General features: G+C 41.3%; 1 protein-coding gene across 3 annotated transcripts in view; it reads left to right on the top strand.

Annotated features, from left to right (window-relative positions):
• GBF1 (golgi brefeldin A resistant guanine nucleotide exchange factor 1) overlaps positions 1–12,807 on the top strand; it is a 116,397-nt gene that overhangs the window by 90,390 nt on the left and 13,200 nt on the right. For all 3 annotated transcript variants that reach the window (XM_029958478.1, XM_029958476.1, XM_029958477.1), the window contains 11 exons: positions 394–492; positions 897–1,091; positions 1,435–1,621; positions 2,119–2,259; positions 2,810–2,898; positions 5,945–6,147; positions 6,569–6,692; positions 6,991–7,116; positions 7,717–7,799; positions 10,037–10,273; positions 11,173–11,266. In XM_029958478.1, coding sequence (XP_029814338.1) covers positions 394–492; positions 897–1,091; positions 1,435–1,621; positions 2,119–2,259; positions 2,810–2,898; positions 5,945–6,147; positions 6,569–6,692; positions 6,991–7,116; positions 7,717–7,799; positions 10,037–10,273; positions 11,173–11,266 — 1,578 coding nt within the window. The remainder of the gene's footprint in view (positions 1–393; positions 493–896; positions 1,092–1,434; positions 1,622–2,118; positions 2,260–2,809; positions 2,899–5,944; positions 6,148–6,568; positions 6,693–6,990; positions 7,117–7,716; positions 7,800–10,036; positions 10,274–11,172; positions 11,267–12,807) is intronic.

The following is a 12,807-nucleotide window of genomic DNA, read 5'->3' on the forward strand; positions in this document are numbered from 1 at the left end:
TGAGGTAATTATGGATGCAAGTTACCAGTTTAATTGTAGGTCGAACTTTTGTAGTACCGGGTTGTTAACTGCACAGGGGCCATCTCGGAGGCAGGTTCTCTCCCATGTTCCTTTACCACTAACAGGCTCTGTGGACTTGGCAAAAGAACAAAGTTGTAGTAGGAGAAGTATTACCACATGCAGAAGAGAATTAAGCATGTTCATCCTCACTAGCAAAAAGTGAGACCAGGAGATTGAACAAGGGATTGTTTTTTGAAATACTATTGCTATGGGAGGCAATGTGTGGATCTCTGGTCGATTGCAGGTGATACCTGCAGTGCCACAGTACTGCTACTTACAGCACGTGATGACTTGCCTTTGTAATTTTTAAAGGGTTTTTTGTTTCTTCTTCAGCTACTGAGTGTTGAAAGGCTCAATCTGTATGCAGCTTCCCTCAGGGTGTGCTTTCTTCTCTTTGAGAGCATGAGAGAGCATCTGAAATTCCAGCTGGAGGTGAGTTTTTTGAATATCATTGGGTGCCCAGTAATAGTTTATTGGCCTTCAGTTGAATGCATATAGCTAGGCAATAAGATACTGTCTAAGTGTCAGCTGACCTTTGTATAAATGGTTCAGTGTATTATGGATAGGCTGTATAGGCCATTTCTTGTTGGATAATTCAATATCTTTGAGACTGGTGTACTATGCTGCCTGCCTTCATACTGGTTTTTTTTAGAACAGGAAATCCAGGTGCACTATTTGAAACCTTTTTACAACCTCCTTTGGAATGAGCCATCATTAAAGGTGGAATGTTATGTGGGAAGATGAAGCTTAAATCTCTTTCTGTAGTCCTCAAAGCTATTCACTGCCCTGCTTTCTTTTTCCTTTCCTTAAACTGGGCTGCCCTGTGTTTTTGCCAGATGTATATCAAGAAGCTGATGGAAATAATCACTGTGGAAAACCCAAAGATGCCCTATGAAATGAAGGAGATGGCTTTGGAAGCCATCGTTCAGCTGTGGAGGATTCCCAGCTTCGTGACCGAGCTGTATATTAACTATGACTGTGACTACTACTGCGCCAACCTCTTCGAGGAGCTCACCAAGCTGCTCTCCAAGGTGCTGAACCGTGGCTGGGGAAGGGAGGGGCAGCCACAGGGCAAGGGTGAGCACAGATGCAGGACTTAAGAATGGGAGTGGTCAAAAGATCCAGGGTGAGTAGGCTGTAGGGATGAACAAGGCCATTTAACATTTGGAGGCAGAAGAGAAAAGAATAGCCATGGTGCTTTAATAATGTCAGAGCAAATAAACTATTAACTACGTGCTAGAAAGCTTAGGGTGAAAAGCTTAGGGTGTTCTGTTCTATTCTTTGGGCTTTGCCAAGCTGTGGGGGGAGACTTTCTTTCCCTGTTATGGTGAGAGAGGCACAAAAGTTGACTAATACTGACATGTTATTTCCCAGAATGCCTTCCCAGTTTCTGGACAGCTGTATACTGTTCATCTGCTGTCTCTGGAAGCATTGCTGACAGTGATAGATAGCACTGAAGCACATTGCCAGGCCAAAGTGCTGAGTAACATTCATCAACAAGAGAAGGAAGTTGTCAAACCCAGCCCAGAAACCATCAACAGTACTAAAGAAACAAGCAATAGTAAGACCCCTTTTTCTGATATTTTAATATTAAGCTTAGTCCTGTGCTAAACTTGGAGATCTCATTTTGGTTGCTGACATAGTAAACTGCTTAAATACATGTTTTCAGTCTTCCTGTTGCATGTTTTATAACTACACAAGGTATATATATATACACCTTGCTATTTGTAAAATTTACAGATATTAAAATACACCGCTCATGTGAGCTTTATATAAAGGCCACGTCAAGACTGGCAATCACAACAGAATGAGACTATGCCTTGGAATTCGTGTAGGCAAAACTCTAAGGATACTGCAAAGTCACAGTTACTGGCAGGAACTCCTTTGAATAAGCACATACTCAGTTTCGAGTGATCAGTTCCTTATTTCTCTGTTGCTAGCTTTTTTTTCTTGGCTTATGGGTTTATTTCTCTGTGGGTTTTTCATTTGGGTTTGGAGATTTTTGTTATTTTTGTTTGTTTGCTTGTTCATTTGTTGGTTTTTTTTTAACTTCTACAGGTATTGAGAGAGTATTCAGTGAGAGAAGATCTTCCAGTGCAGTCTCAGAGACAGCTGGGGCCTGTCCTCCCACGAGTGGATGCCTTATGGCTGACCAGATGAAGGAGAGCTGCACGGAACTGGAAGGAGGAAGTGAGGCAGGTAATAGTCTCTGCAGTACCCTGACACAGTACCCTGACTGTGTATATGCTAAGAATGGTCCTGACATTTGCTGACCAGTTCTGCTATGCTGTAGACCACTGTAGGTGTTGTGTTCAAAATCAGAAGAAAGTATATGGTGAATGTTTGTTTCTTTAATGTGGACTGTATATGCCTACTAACTGGCATTTCTTATGGGAGGGGTTAGATCTGGTGGGTCACTCTGGGGCAGAAGTGTGTGAAATTCATACCAGTGCTTAGTGTTTTGAAGGCATTTAGGGGCTTTCCAGGGAATCGGTAGTGTAGGTAGTCAAAATAGCCAGAAAATTAAATCCTGGGGATGTGTGAAATTGTCTGGGACAAGAAGCTGCTATGTAATTGTGTTGAAAAAATGTGGGTGGGAGGAATTTAGTAATTAAATAGGAGTGTGAGTGCCATTTGCAGGACAGCACATTGCAGCAGAACTCCATAACTGAAAGCTATTGTGGGACATCTCATGCCTGAGTGCTACTCTGGGGGTAGGTTTGACTGTAATGACACTTTGTCTTTCTAGCTGAGAAGAGTATCCCCAGGAAGCCTACTCGATTTTCTTGCATCCTTCCAAGCCCTCAGGAACTTATGCAGATTAAGAACAAAAAGAAGGTATGATTTGAAATGTACTGCAAGTGGATCTTTGAATGTTCTCTTTATTTTCCCTCCCCTGTGGGCTTTGCATGACTGTTCATATCTCAGAAGTTTTGAGTTCTGGTCTCTGCTGATCAGAATTACAGAGTTAGTCACTGAAAATCCCACTGCACTGCAGAGACAGCAGTGATTATTACCTGTTATGGTTTAGTTGTGCGAAAGGTTGCAAGAGGTGTTGGGGAAATTTTGTGGCACAGTTTGTAAGCTAAGTCCATCTGATTTCTGGGTGGGAAAGTTTCTGGATCTAGTTTGTGTTATACGATGACAATCAGATACTTTCATCAAAAAGGACAGGTTCACTAGTCTTTATCAAAGCTGTAAATGGGGAGTGTACCAAGAGGCCTGTGGTAGAAATTAACTTGTCTGCTATTCTAATTTGCTTGTTCCTGTGTTTGCTTTGTCATAAGAAGGACCAAAAAGATTGTCATGATTGTGGCAAAGCCATTCATTGTTTTCAGATGTCCATTTCCTTGAACCTCCTTAATCCAAGTTATAGTCTAAACTTTGTACAACTTTACCATTCCCTGAGTGGGTCCAGTCTAGGTCTAGTGTTGACAAAGGTGCTCCATACTAAATGGCTTTGTATTTATCTGCTGTGTTGTGTCAAACATCAGGTACTGTCCTGCTTCATCTAAAGTTCCTATGGGTTACATGGGATTGTTTGGGGGTTTCTGTTCTGGGTTTGTTGGGTCTTTTTCCATTCACATATGTTCTTTGTACAGACTTTGTTCTCTTTGCACAACATATACATGAGGAAGGTTATCTCAGATGTGAGTGATTGCTAAATTTCAATATGAAAATGACACATATTCTGGATGAAACATGACTGACCATAGTAGTTGTGGGGTAAGGAGCCAGATGATATAGTGGAAAAGAAATTAATGTCTTTGAAGGATTTATTGGTGGTAAAAAGAAAGGTTTTTTACTTGTATCTGACTGAAGGACTTCTCGCTTCTCTCTCCAGCAAAGGTGGTTTTATTTCACATTATTATAAGGAATTGGTGGTTGTATTTGTTTAAACTTACTTAAACAAAAATACTGAAGAAAATGCAACAGATCTCTTTCTACTGCCCAACCTATGCTCTGGCAGTCTCTGGACCTGTGTGTAATTTAAAGCGTTGGTTTCTGTCTAGGAAGTTTGCTGCAGTACTTGGGAAATTGTTTCTTTACCTACAACACGGTGCTGCAGTGGGATAATGGTAACTGCCTTCCTGAGCCACAACCATGGGGGGAAATGATTGTCAGCACAGTGTTCAAATGAACCACGGAGTTTTGGCATTAATTAATTTCTAAGAAATTAATGTTGGTTTAGCTACGGTTTCATTTGTAATCCTTTGCTTTGTGTTAAATCTTGCTTTCATAGCAGCTTTGCTGATGGACTCTGTGGAAGTCCACTGTTGAGAAGGGAGCTTGCATGGTGCTTCCACTGCCCTAAATGAAAACCTTTGGTAATACTCTGGCTTTACCGTGCTGGAAAAGTTAGAAGAAATCAAGAGTAGAGGGAAGCAAGATGTTCATAAATCTCTGAGTTTGCCTAGGGAAAATTGTTTTCTGACCTTAAATCTGCTAATGGTTTCATCCTGAGCATGGAAACAGGGCACACCAAACACTGAGCTTTAGTAACGCTGACGCTGACATGGCACCAGCACCTTCTACTTCCTTTAACCTCTAAAGTACTAAACACTACCACAGCTGAAAGGAGGAAAAAAACTAAATAAAAGCAGAAAACAAATTATGCATCAAACAGAAAGTTTTCTTTGATTTTTCCAAAGGCAATGACCAGGAGCTCAGAAGCACAGGAGTGACATGATGATAAATGCAGTGCAAACTGCCAGCAGTCTGGTCTCCTTTCAAGTGGTTTTAAAGAAGTCTATGGACTTAGCCAGTCCACAGAATACCCTAGGACTTGTATTACAGGATTTACAGCTAAACAGAAATGCTGCCAGTGTCATACAGTCCCTTCAGGCCTGTTAGACCAGGGCAGCACATGGTTATTCTTTTGTTATGTCCTCACCGGGTCCTTGTACACTCCATGCTATTTCAGGATCTGTATTTCACTGCAATTCTGAGGATGTTCACACAGGCAGGGGAAGCAGAAAGCAGAGGGCTAGTGGCTTCTGTGGTACTGAGAAAGCCAGGGGAGCTAGTAATCATGATGGTCACGAATTTAGTTCACTAGGTCATTGCTAGCGGTTTGATCGTGATAGGAGCTAACAGGGAACTGACATTTATTCTGGTTCCTTAGTAAAGTTCATACCATTGTTTGTGCTTTTGGTTTTTCTGAACACCACCAAGAACATTCAGTTAACCCTTTCTTAGTCAGTTGTTTTATTACACTGTGACTGTGGTATAGCCTAGCTTCCTAGCAGGGCAGAGTAGTTGACTTCCCTTCAAAGTCAAAACCACCTGCTCTTCCCACCCTAGAGGTAACTTTGTCAGGCTGGAATACCAGATGTCCTTGGGACGGTGTCTCACTCGCAGAATGTTTTCTGGTTCTTAGTTTAAGCTTTTGCAGCACTTTGTCGTTGCACCTGCTGAATAAGTGCCAAGGATTCTTGCTGTATGTCTCCTGGTGGCGAGGTAGAGTTACGAGAGCCTGGAGCCAAAGTGGGCAGGAGAGGGCAATAGAGCAGTGCTGCTTTGCAGCTGGGTAGGGTTGATCTTGCCATGTGTCCAGGGTTCATCAGAGACCTTCATCTGCTCTGTTTACATGCTAGAGCAGGTGAGGCATTTGGAATAGCAGAGCTTATTGCTTGGGTAAACGTTAAAGCTTTTCAAAGATGGCAGCTCATGCTTGCTTTGTCCAGAATTATTTGATAGTGAATCCTTGTGATGAATGCAGGTTTTCTGTTCTTGGTTAGCCTTTTTCCTGGATTACACAGTACAGTGAATTTGATGATGCTGAAACTGATCTTTCTTCTATTTTGTTTTTGGTTCAAATGCTAAAAACAATCTAAAGTAAGAAATGCACTTCAAGCTGTAATTATCAGAATGTTTCCTTCAGCTCCTGATAACCGGCACAGAGCAGTTCAACCAAAAGCCAAAGAAAGGGATACAGTTTCTGCAGGAGAAAAACCTTCTTGCCACCCCCATCAACAACAATGAAGTGGCCAGGTGGCTACGGGAAAATCCTCGCCTTGACAAAAAAATGATTGGGGAATTTGTGAGTGACCGCAAGAACATAGACTTACTGGAAAGCTTTGTTGGGTGAGTATCTTTCTGTATCTCTTTAGTCAGGAAGGGGTGAAAGTTAAGAATAATTTAAAAAAAGCAATAGGACAGTAGTTCCTGGAGGCATTGGATTTATATCACTTGGTTCTGTGTACTGCCATGCCATAATTCTTGCATGTGGTAACACCTTAGATACATATAATAGTATGATATTCAAGCTCCTTTCATCAGGGCAGTCTCTGTGAAGACTGGACAGATAATTACATACATAATCAGGATTAGGATTGTTGGATTGTTGACTCTTTTATTGTTTTTTTGCCCATTCATGGTATATTTCTTTTCTTCTCTCCTCACTCTCTTCTGTTTACTGTTTGAACAAATAAGACTGTAATCAGTAAGTTTATCTTACCTTTCCCATCCTGTTTCAGCTTCTCATTGTATTTTATTCTTTTTGCAGGACTTTCAGCTTCCAAGGTTTAAGACTGGATGAAGCTTTACGACTTTATCTAGAGGCCTTTAGATTACCAGGAGAGGCTCCTGTAATCCAGAGACTGTTAGAAGCCTTCACAGAACATTGGAGGGTGTGTACTTGGTGGGCAGCAAGCTCAAAGCTGTATTCTTTCATGACCATCTGCTTGCCATGATGGACATGTCAGATCAAACTGCCTATATAAGCTTACTGTGCCCTGCAAGCAGCAGCTATTTTGTAGGAGGTGGCAGTGGCAAATAGATTTCTGGGGTGCTTTTTGGAAGCTGGAACCAGAGTCTGGGATTTTTGTTTGTCCCAGAGATGATTCAGTACTGTTAGGAAAATGGCTGTCTTGGTCACTGGTATCACTGCTCCTGTAGGACTAATTTGTGCATATATTTGCCTTTCAGAAATCAAACGGGTCCCCATTTGCTAATAGTGATGCCTGCTTTGCCCTGGCCTATGCAGTTATTATGCTGAACACTGACCAGCACAACCACAATGTCCGCAAGCAGAACGTCCCAATGACTCTGGAGGTGGGTGCTACCACTGTTAGGCATCTGTCTTCTCTGGTTTTGGTAACAGTGTAGTGAGTCTTTTTATCTTAATGGTATTCTCTTTTTTTTGCTTGGCATTCTTCACTCAGGTACACAGTAAGCTGGAGTGCAGCACCAAAGTTGAGTATAGTTTGAGTGGGGAGTTGTGGACAAGGGGCAACCTGAAGAAATATGAGCTTAGTGGACAACTTACTGTGTTTATCAATAGGTTTTTGTTTGTGTGAGCAAACTGTATACTAAGACATAGTAAGATTGTTGTACTGCTGTGGGCTTCTAGAGAGTTCAAGTCTTGTGAGTGTCAATCCTGTCATTCTGATGCAGGCCTGTCATTCTGATGTCCAGCATTAGCTAAGCATATGTTATGTTGTGTCTCTATTCTTTCCTTGTGAGCATAGACAGGAGTTGCTGGACACTACTCCCTCTAAGAATAGCATTTAGTCTTTGAATTTTGAGGCTGCATGTTGAAGAATGTAGGAAAATCTCGTTCTGGCCCCATGAAAAACAAGTGGAGTACTGATCCTAGCCAAAGAGTTTTAAATTGGAGATACTAGGAATTGACATTGGTGTAACTTTTTTCAGGAGTTTCGGAAGAACCTGAAAGGTGTGAATGGAGGCAAAGACTTTGAACAGGACATACTGGAAGACATGTATCATGCCATCAAGTAAGAATAAATCTGTCATTTCCTTGTATGCAGAGAGCATACAAACTAGAGTTGTTGGGTCTGTGAGGTATCTGGAGAGTATGGAAAGCAACTCACCAGTCATATGCCTGTTTGCCTCAGACCAAATTCCAGCTCCATGTGGGGCTGTAGTAACAAGCCTGTCACAGCAATTACACTTGGATTTGTATCTTTGGATTTTTTCCATGGTATTTTAATCCACAGAGCTTAAGATAAAGTTAGAAAATATGTTACTTCTATGAAAACGGAAAAGAACAGCTGAGCAAGACCAGCACATATGGAATGCTGTATCTAAGAAGGCTCTGTTCTCCAGACCAGGCCTTTAGACTCTTTTAGAACTTTTTATGTGGTTTGAGAGATAGTATCTCATCCCCAGGACTGCACTGGTGCCCTGACATAATGTGTCCAGGTCTCAGTTTAATATATTCTGCTTTTGAGCTCTTCACATGAGGCTGCTATCTGCATCAGTCTCTTCTGCCACCCCTAAAGCTCTTGACACACTGACCAATATTTGAGGAGAATTCCTGGTGGTTGAGACCCTTTTGTGCACAGACTGGCTTTGGGCACTAAGCTTCAATAATAGATTAAAAATCTAGCCTATCAGTAAATCGAAGCCCAGCCAGTTTGAAGCTGAGCAGATTACATCTCTGAGGAGACAGGATGTGACTGACTGTTGATTTCTGTCTGCAGTAGCTTGTGCTGGAATCAGGGCAGTGTGATTAGGCTGACCCTCCCTTTTGAGCCTTCTCCAGGAAGGTGGGATTGCTGCCTATACTGAATATCTAGAAGTTCTTCAAGAGGTAGCTCTAGCTTTCAAATAAAACTCTAGTTTTGATTGGCTTCTCTTCCCTGAGGATGTCCTTAATGTTTTGAATAGTTACCTGAGAGTATCCTCATATTGTTCTGTTGCCTGGTGCCTCTGTCCCAGTCTATTCTCCTTTATCCCCCCTTCACCAGATACATGAGCTGTTTCAGTATGTTCTGTGACTAAAACAATTGGTATTTAATTTCAGTATTGCTCCATCTCAGACAGACTGCCACGGTGTCATAGTTGAGATTGAGGAACTGTTTGTTTTCTTTGTACTATTGGGGGGTGGAAATCAGACTGAAATCTGTATGAAGTAGTATATGATCTGTTCAGGATCTCAGCATTTCAGTTTTGAGCACAATTTCACGTCCTGAGACTTTCCAAGTAAACCCATTCACTTGCTTCTGTTAATATTAATCAAATATGAGTTCTTAGAAAAAATAAGCTGTTGACTGCAAACTTACTTTCCTATATAATCTCAGTTTTAATAGCTCTTGTCAAAATATGCCAGCACCTGAAACTGAGAAGAGCTTATTACTTATCAAGAGCATTTTTTTATAGTTGTCATTAGCACATGAAAATTGCTTCTTTGGCAGTAAAGGACATTATTTTTTGATTGCTGCAGAAAGGCTTTTACTTTCCAAATTGACTGCAATCTACTATTCTTAGTGGCTTTGAGACTCTTGTTCAATTAGTTGGTCATTTGCAGAGGATTTTCTCTTGTGCAATGTTACCTGAGTCTAGGGAGTATGTATTTAGGCTTGATATATTTTAACCTGTGATTGCAAGCAGTACTTGGCATTAATCATAATTATTTTATTACTGTGTAGCTTTATCCAAGTTAGATTAAGGAGCTGTGGTACCCTGGTTATAAATCACCCATCATACATTTGATTTCTTGTTTTATCTTTAATTTTATACTACTTGGCTTTCTAATATTTGATTTTGGCATAATATGAATATTTTCATTAGTCTTTTACAAGATACTCTTGACTGTGACTGCAGTGATATAACAATTTTTCTTTTGTCTGAGAATAATGAGATAGGGAGAGCATTCTAACACAGTGAGAGCTGGGATGGGGTTGAAGCTATGCCAGTGTGCTGTTCAAAATTTCTCATCATTTAACTGCAGTTTGTGTTGCATTTTGCACTTGTAGTGTTTGGTAGATGCTTCATCAATACTGTCCGTACACTGTTACTGCTGGGTGCTTCTGAGAGCCACCAGACTTTATATTCAAGATATCAAAGAGGGACAGGAGAAGTAGGGAAGCTTCAAGAGAATGTTTCAGGAGCTAGCAAAATTGTTCCAGAATAGGTATCACTTATCTCTGGGACCAAGTAATAAAAAGGCGTAAATGTTAGGTTTGGCTCAGAATGAAAAATTCAACCTTTCTGCCTTCCTACATTGTAGAAATGATGAGATAGTGATGCCAGAAGAACAGACGGGCCTGGTGAAGGAAAACTATATCTGGAATGTCCTGCTACATCGTGGTGCCACGGATGAGGGAATATTTCTCCATGTGCCTCCTGGAAGCTATGACCACGATCTCTTCACCATGACATGGGGGCCAACCATTGCAGCACTTTCTTATGTTTTTGACAAGAGTTTAGAAGAAACAATAATCCAGAAGGCTATTTCTGGTTTCAGGTAACTCTTGCATTCATGAAGACCCAGAAGAGTACAAGTGTGGCCATTGTCTCCTGTTTATGTGCTGGAGCCGTCACAGGGAATGTCAACTGTTACTTTTCCTAGCAATTGAAAAGCATTTTATTGTGACCTATGGTCCTTTAGTTTTGTTCTGTCATTTGTATTGATTCATTCCTCTCTTGGTTGCCACTCACTGTTTGGCTTGACTGTGGTGTTGTAATAAATCAAAGTGCCTGGGATACATATTTTTAAACTGCAACATGGTTGCATTTAAAAGACCTACTGACATAGTTGAGCTGTTCAGAATTGGGGGAGGGGGGAAGTCACTATTAACTTGCACAGTGATGTTGGCAAAACCTCTGTATATGAACAAAACCTGTCATGTATGTGAGGTCTTGGCTGTGGTTGAATGATATGGGGGATTTTTTTCTTTCCCAGCTGACCAGTATTCAAAAAACTTGCCATCTATGAGTAACTCTATTGGAACAATCTTTGGTCATGCTTAGATCCAGACCAAATAATACCTTAAGTACTGTTAATGCACTACTGTAGCCATGATCTCTTGGAACTAGACCTTGAACACTACTACCAATCCCAGCAACTCTCTCTTAGGTCAGGACAGGAGATTGGGTATAATGCTCCGGTGGAAGTGGTCTATCTGTTTAGACTCACTTTTTTAAAGTGATCCATGCATCAGCACAGGCAAATATGAGGATCTATGGGTAAGCATTGAGATTATTTGAAGGATAACAGTAGACTTCTATACATCAGCATTCACTATGAGTAGGTAGGTGGAGAGGAAGGTCTAAAATGTCAAGAATAAGGGTCTCTGATTAGCTGTCCTGCAGACAGACTCCTCTGTGCTTAGTACATTATTTTCTGTTTTCTTCTTTCTCCAGGAAATGTGCAATGATTTCTGCCCACTATGGCCTTAGTGATGTGTTTGACAATCTCATAATTTCTCTCTGCAAGTTTACAGCCCTCAGCAGTGAGGTAAGTTTTCAAGGAGGGGAAAGAAGCGTGACCTCCAGTATATCAGAGCTCTCTTCCTGTGTTAAGCCAGTAATCGTTGCTTATTTTAGTTATCACGGTATCTGTAGGTATCAGCCCCTGCCTAGAGTTTCTGGAGGAAGCAATGGAAAGTGTGTAGTGAAGTGAGACTGCCATAGGACAGGTTCAAATATGCAAATTTCCTTCTACTCGCTCACAAGTGGCAGTTTATGCAGAAACAGAATGCTTTGATGTAGAAGTGTTTATTGCACCTGCTTGATGTGAGGAGACAAATCTCCCTGTGATCCCAAGGAAATTTATACATTTCAGATACTGACTATTTAGTTAAAGGGCTTATGCAGTGCCAAGAGGGACTGTTTTGTGAGCTGTACTTCCAAAGTGTAGGGGCTGTATGTGGATTCACAGCATAAGGACAAAGAGATTAGAAAAACAAATGCTTTGAATTGTCAGTTAGTGTGTGGAGTCTGGTAATAAAATCGGCTGCCTGCCCCACTTTTGGCAAGCCCTAAAGACCATTTCCCTGGGTTATACTGTGAGAATAAATTTGAGATGCAGTGGTTAGTGTAAGCTTTTGTTGCCCAAATCTGTCTGTGTGTTACAGCAGCAGCCTGTTTTTCCCCAAGGTGTTTGATAGACAGTGTATGGCAGACCATGTTTTTTACTAAGAAGTTGACAGCAACTCCTGTAAATGGTCAAAACTCCCAAAGAATCTCACAGCATTGCTCTCAGAACCAGCACAAGACCCACAGTGAGCAGAACAGAATTGCCACACATAAAGGAAGCAAGATGATTCAAGACTGAAAGCATGGGAGTAAAAAGGCCAAGACAGGTGAATTTTTTAACTCCCTTAAAGGGATAGGAGAAAGGGAACAGTCCTGCAAATTCATGCAGTTGATGGAATTAGGTTGCAGGGAAATGGAATGGTTTGGGCCAAGTGTTTTGTATCACTTGCATTCTGACATTTGTAACAGTGAAAAAGTACTGGTTTGACTATTAAAAGACAAATCCTAAGCAGCGGGGTTGTTTTAGATTCTCTCTTCCTCCACAGCTCACAACAGTAAAGATGCAATACTTGATCCTCTCCAGGCATACCAGACCTCGAGACTACCAATAGATAACACAAGCAGAGGAATGTCTGCCAGGAAACAACAGTTTGACACAGATTTACACAGTAGAAGCAACTAGACTAAGCCCTCAGATGCACCAACTATTGCCAGCTGCATCCCATCTAGTTGTGAGACTGGAATCTGGAGCAGTTTGAGGTCTGTGTAAATTAAGCAAGCATGTCTTTTGGTGATGACATAGAATAAAGGACTTCTGGACTTGCAGAAGGCTGAGTTCTTATCTTTGGCCAGATTCCAAGTACACCAATTACTTTCTGCTGTCCTAAATTCCTATAAGGATTGGAGACGGTAGTGGAATAGGACAACTGAAGAAATACTTTAAAGACAGTCTGGTGGAAAAGGAGAAGGAGGGGCCTTCTTCAGAGGACTGACTAGACAAAGCAAAGAGCGGCTGTGAGG

The sequence above is a fragment of the Manacus vitellinus genome, unplaced genomic scaffold (assembly GCF_001715985.3).
Source record: "Manacus vitellinus isolate BGI_N305 unplaced genomic scaffold, ASM171598v3 scaffold_15_pilon, whole genome shotgun sequence".
In the NCBI taxonomy this organism is placed as follows: domain Eukaryota; kingdom Metazoa; phylum Chordata; class Aves; order Passeriformes; family Pipridae; genus Manacus; species Manacus vitellinus.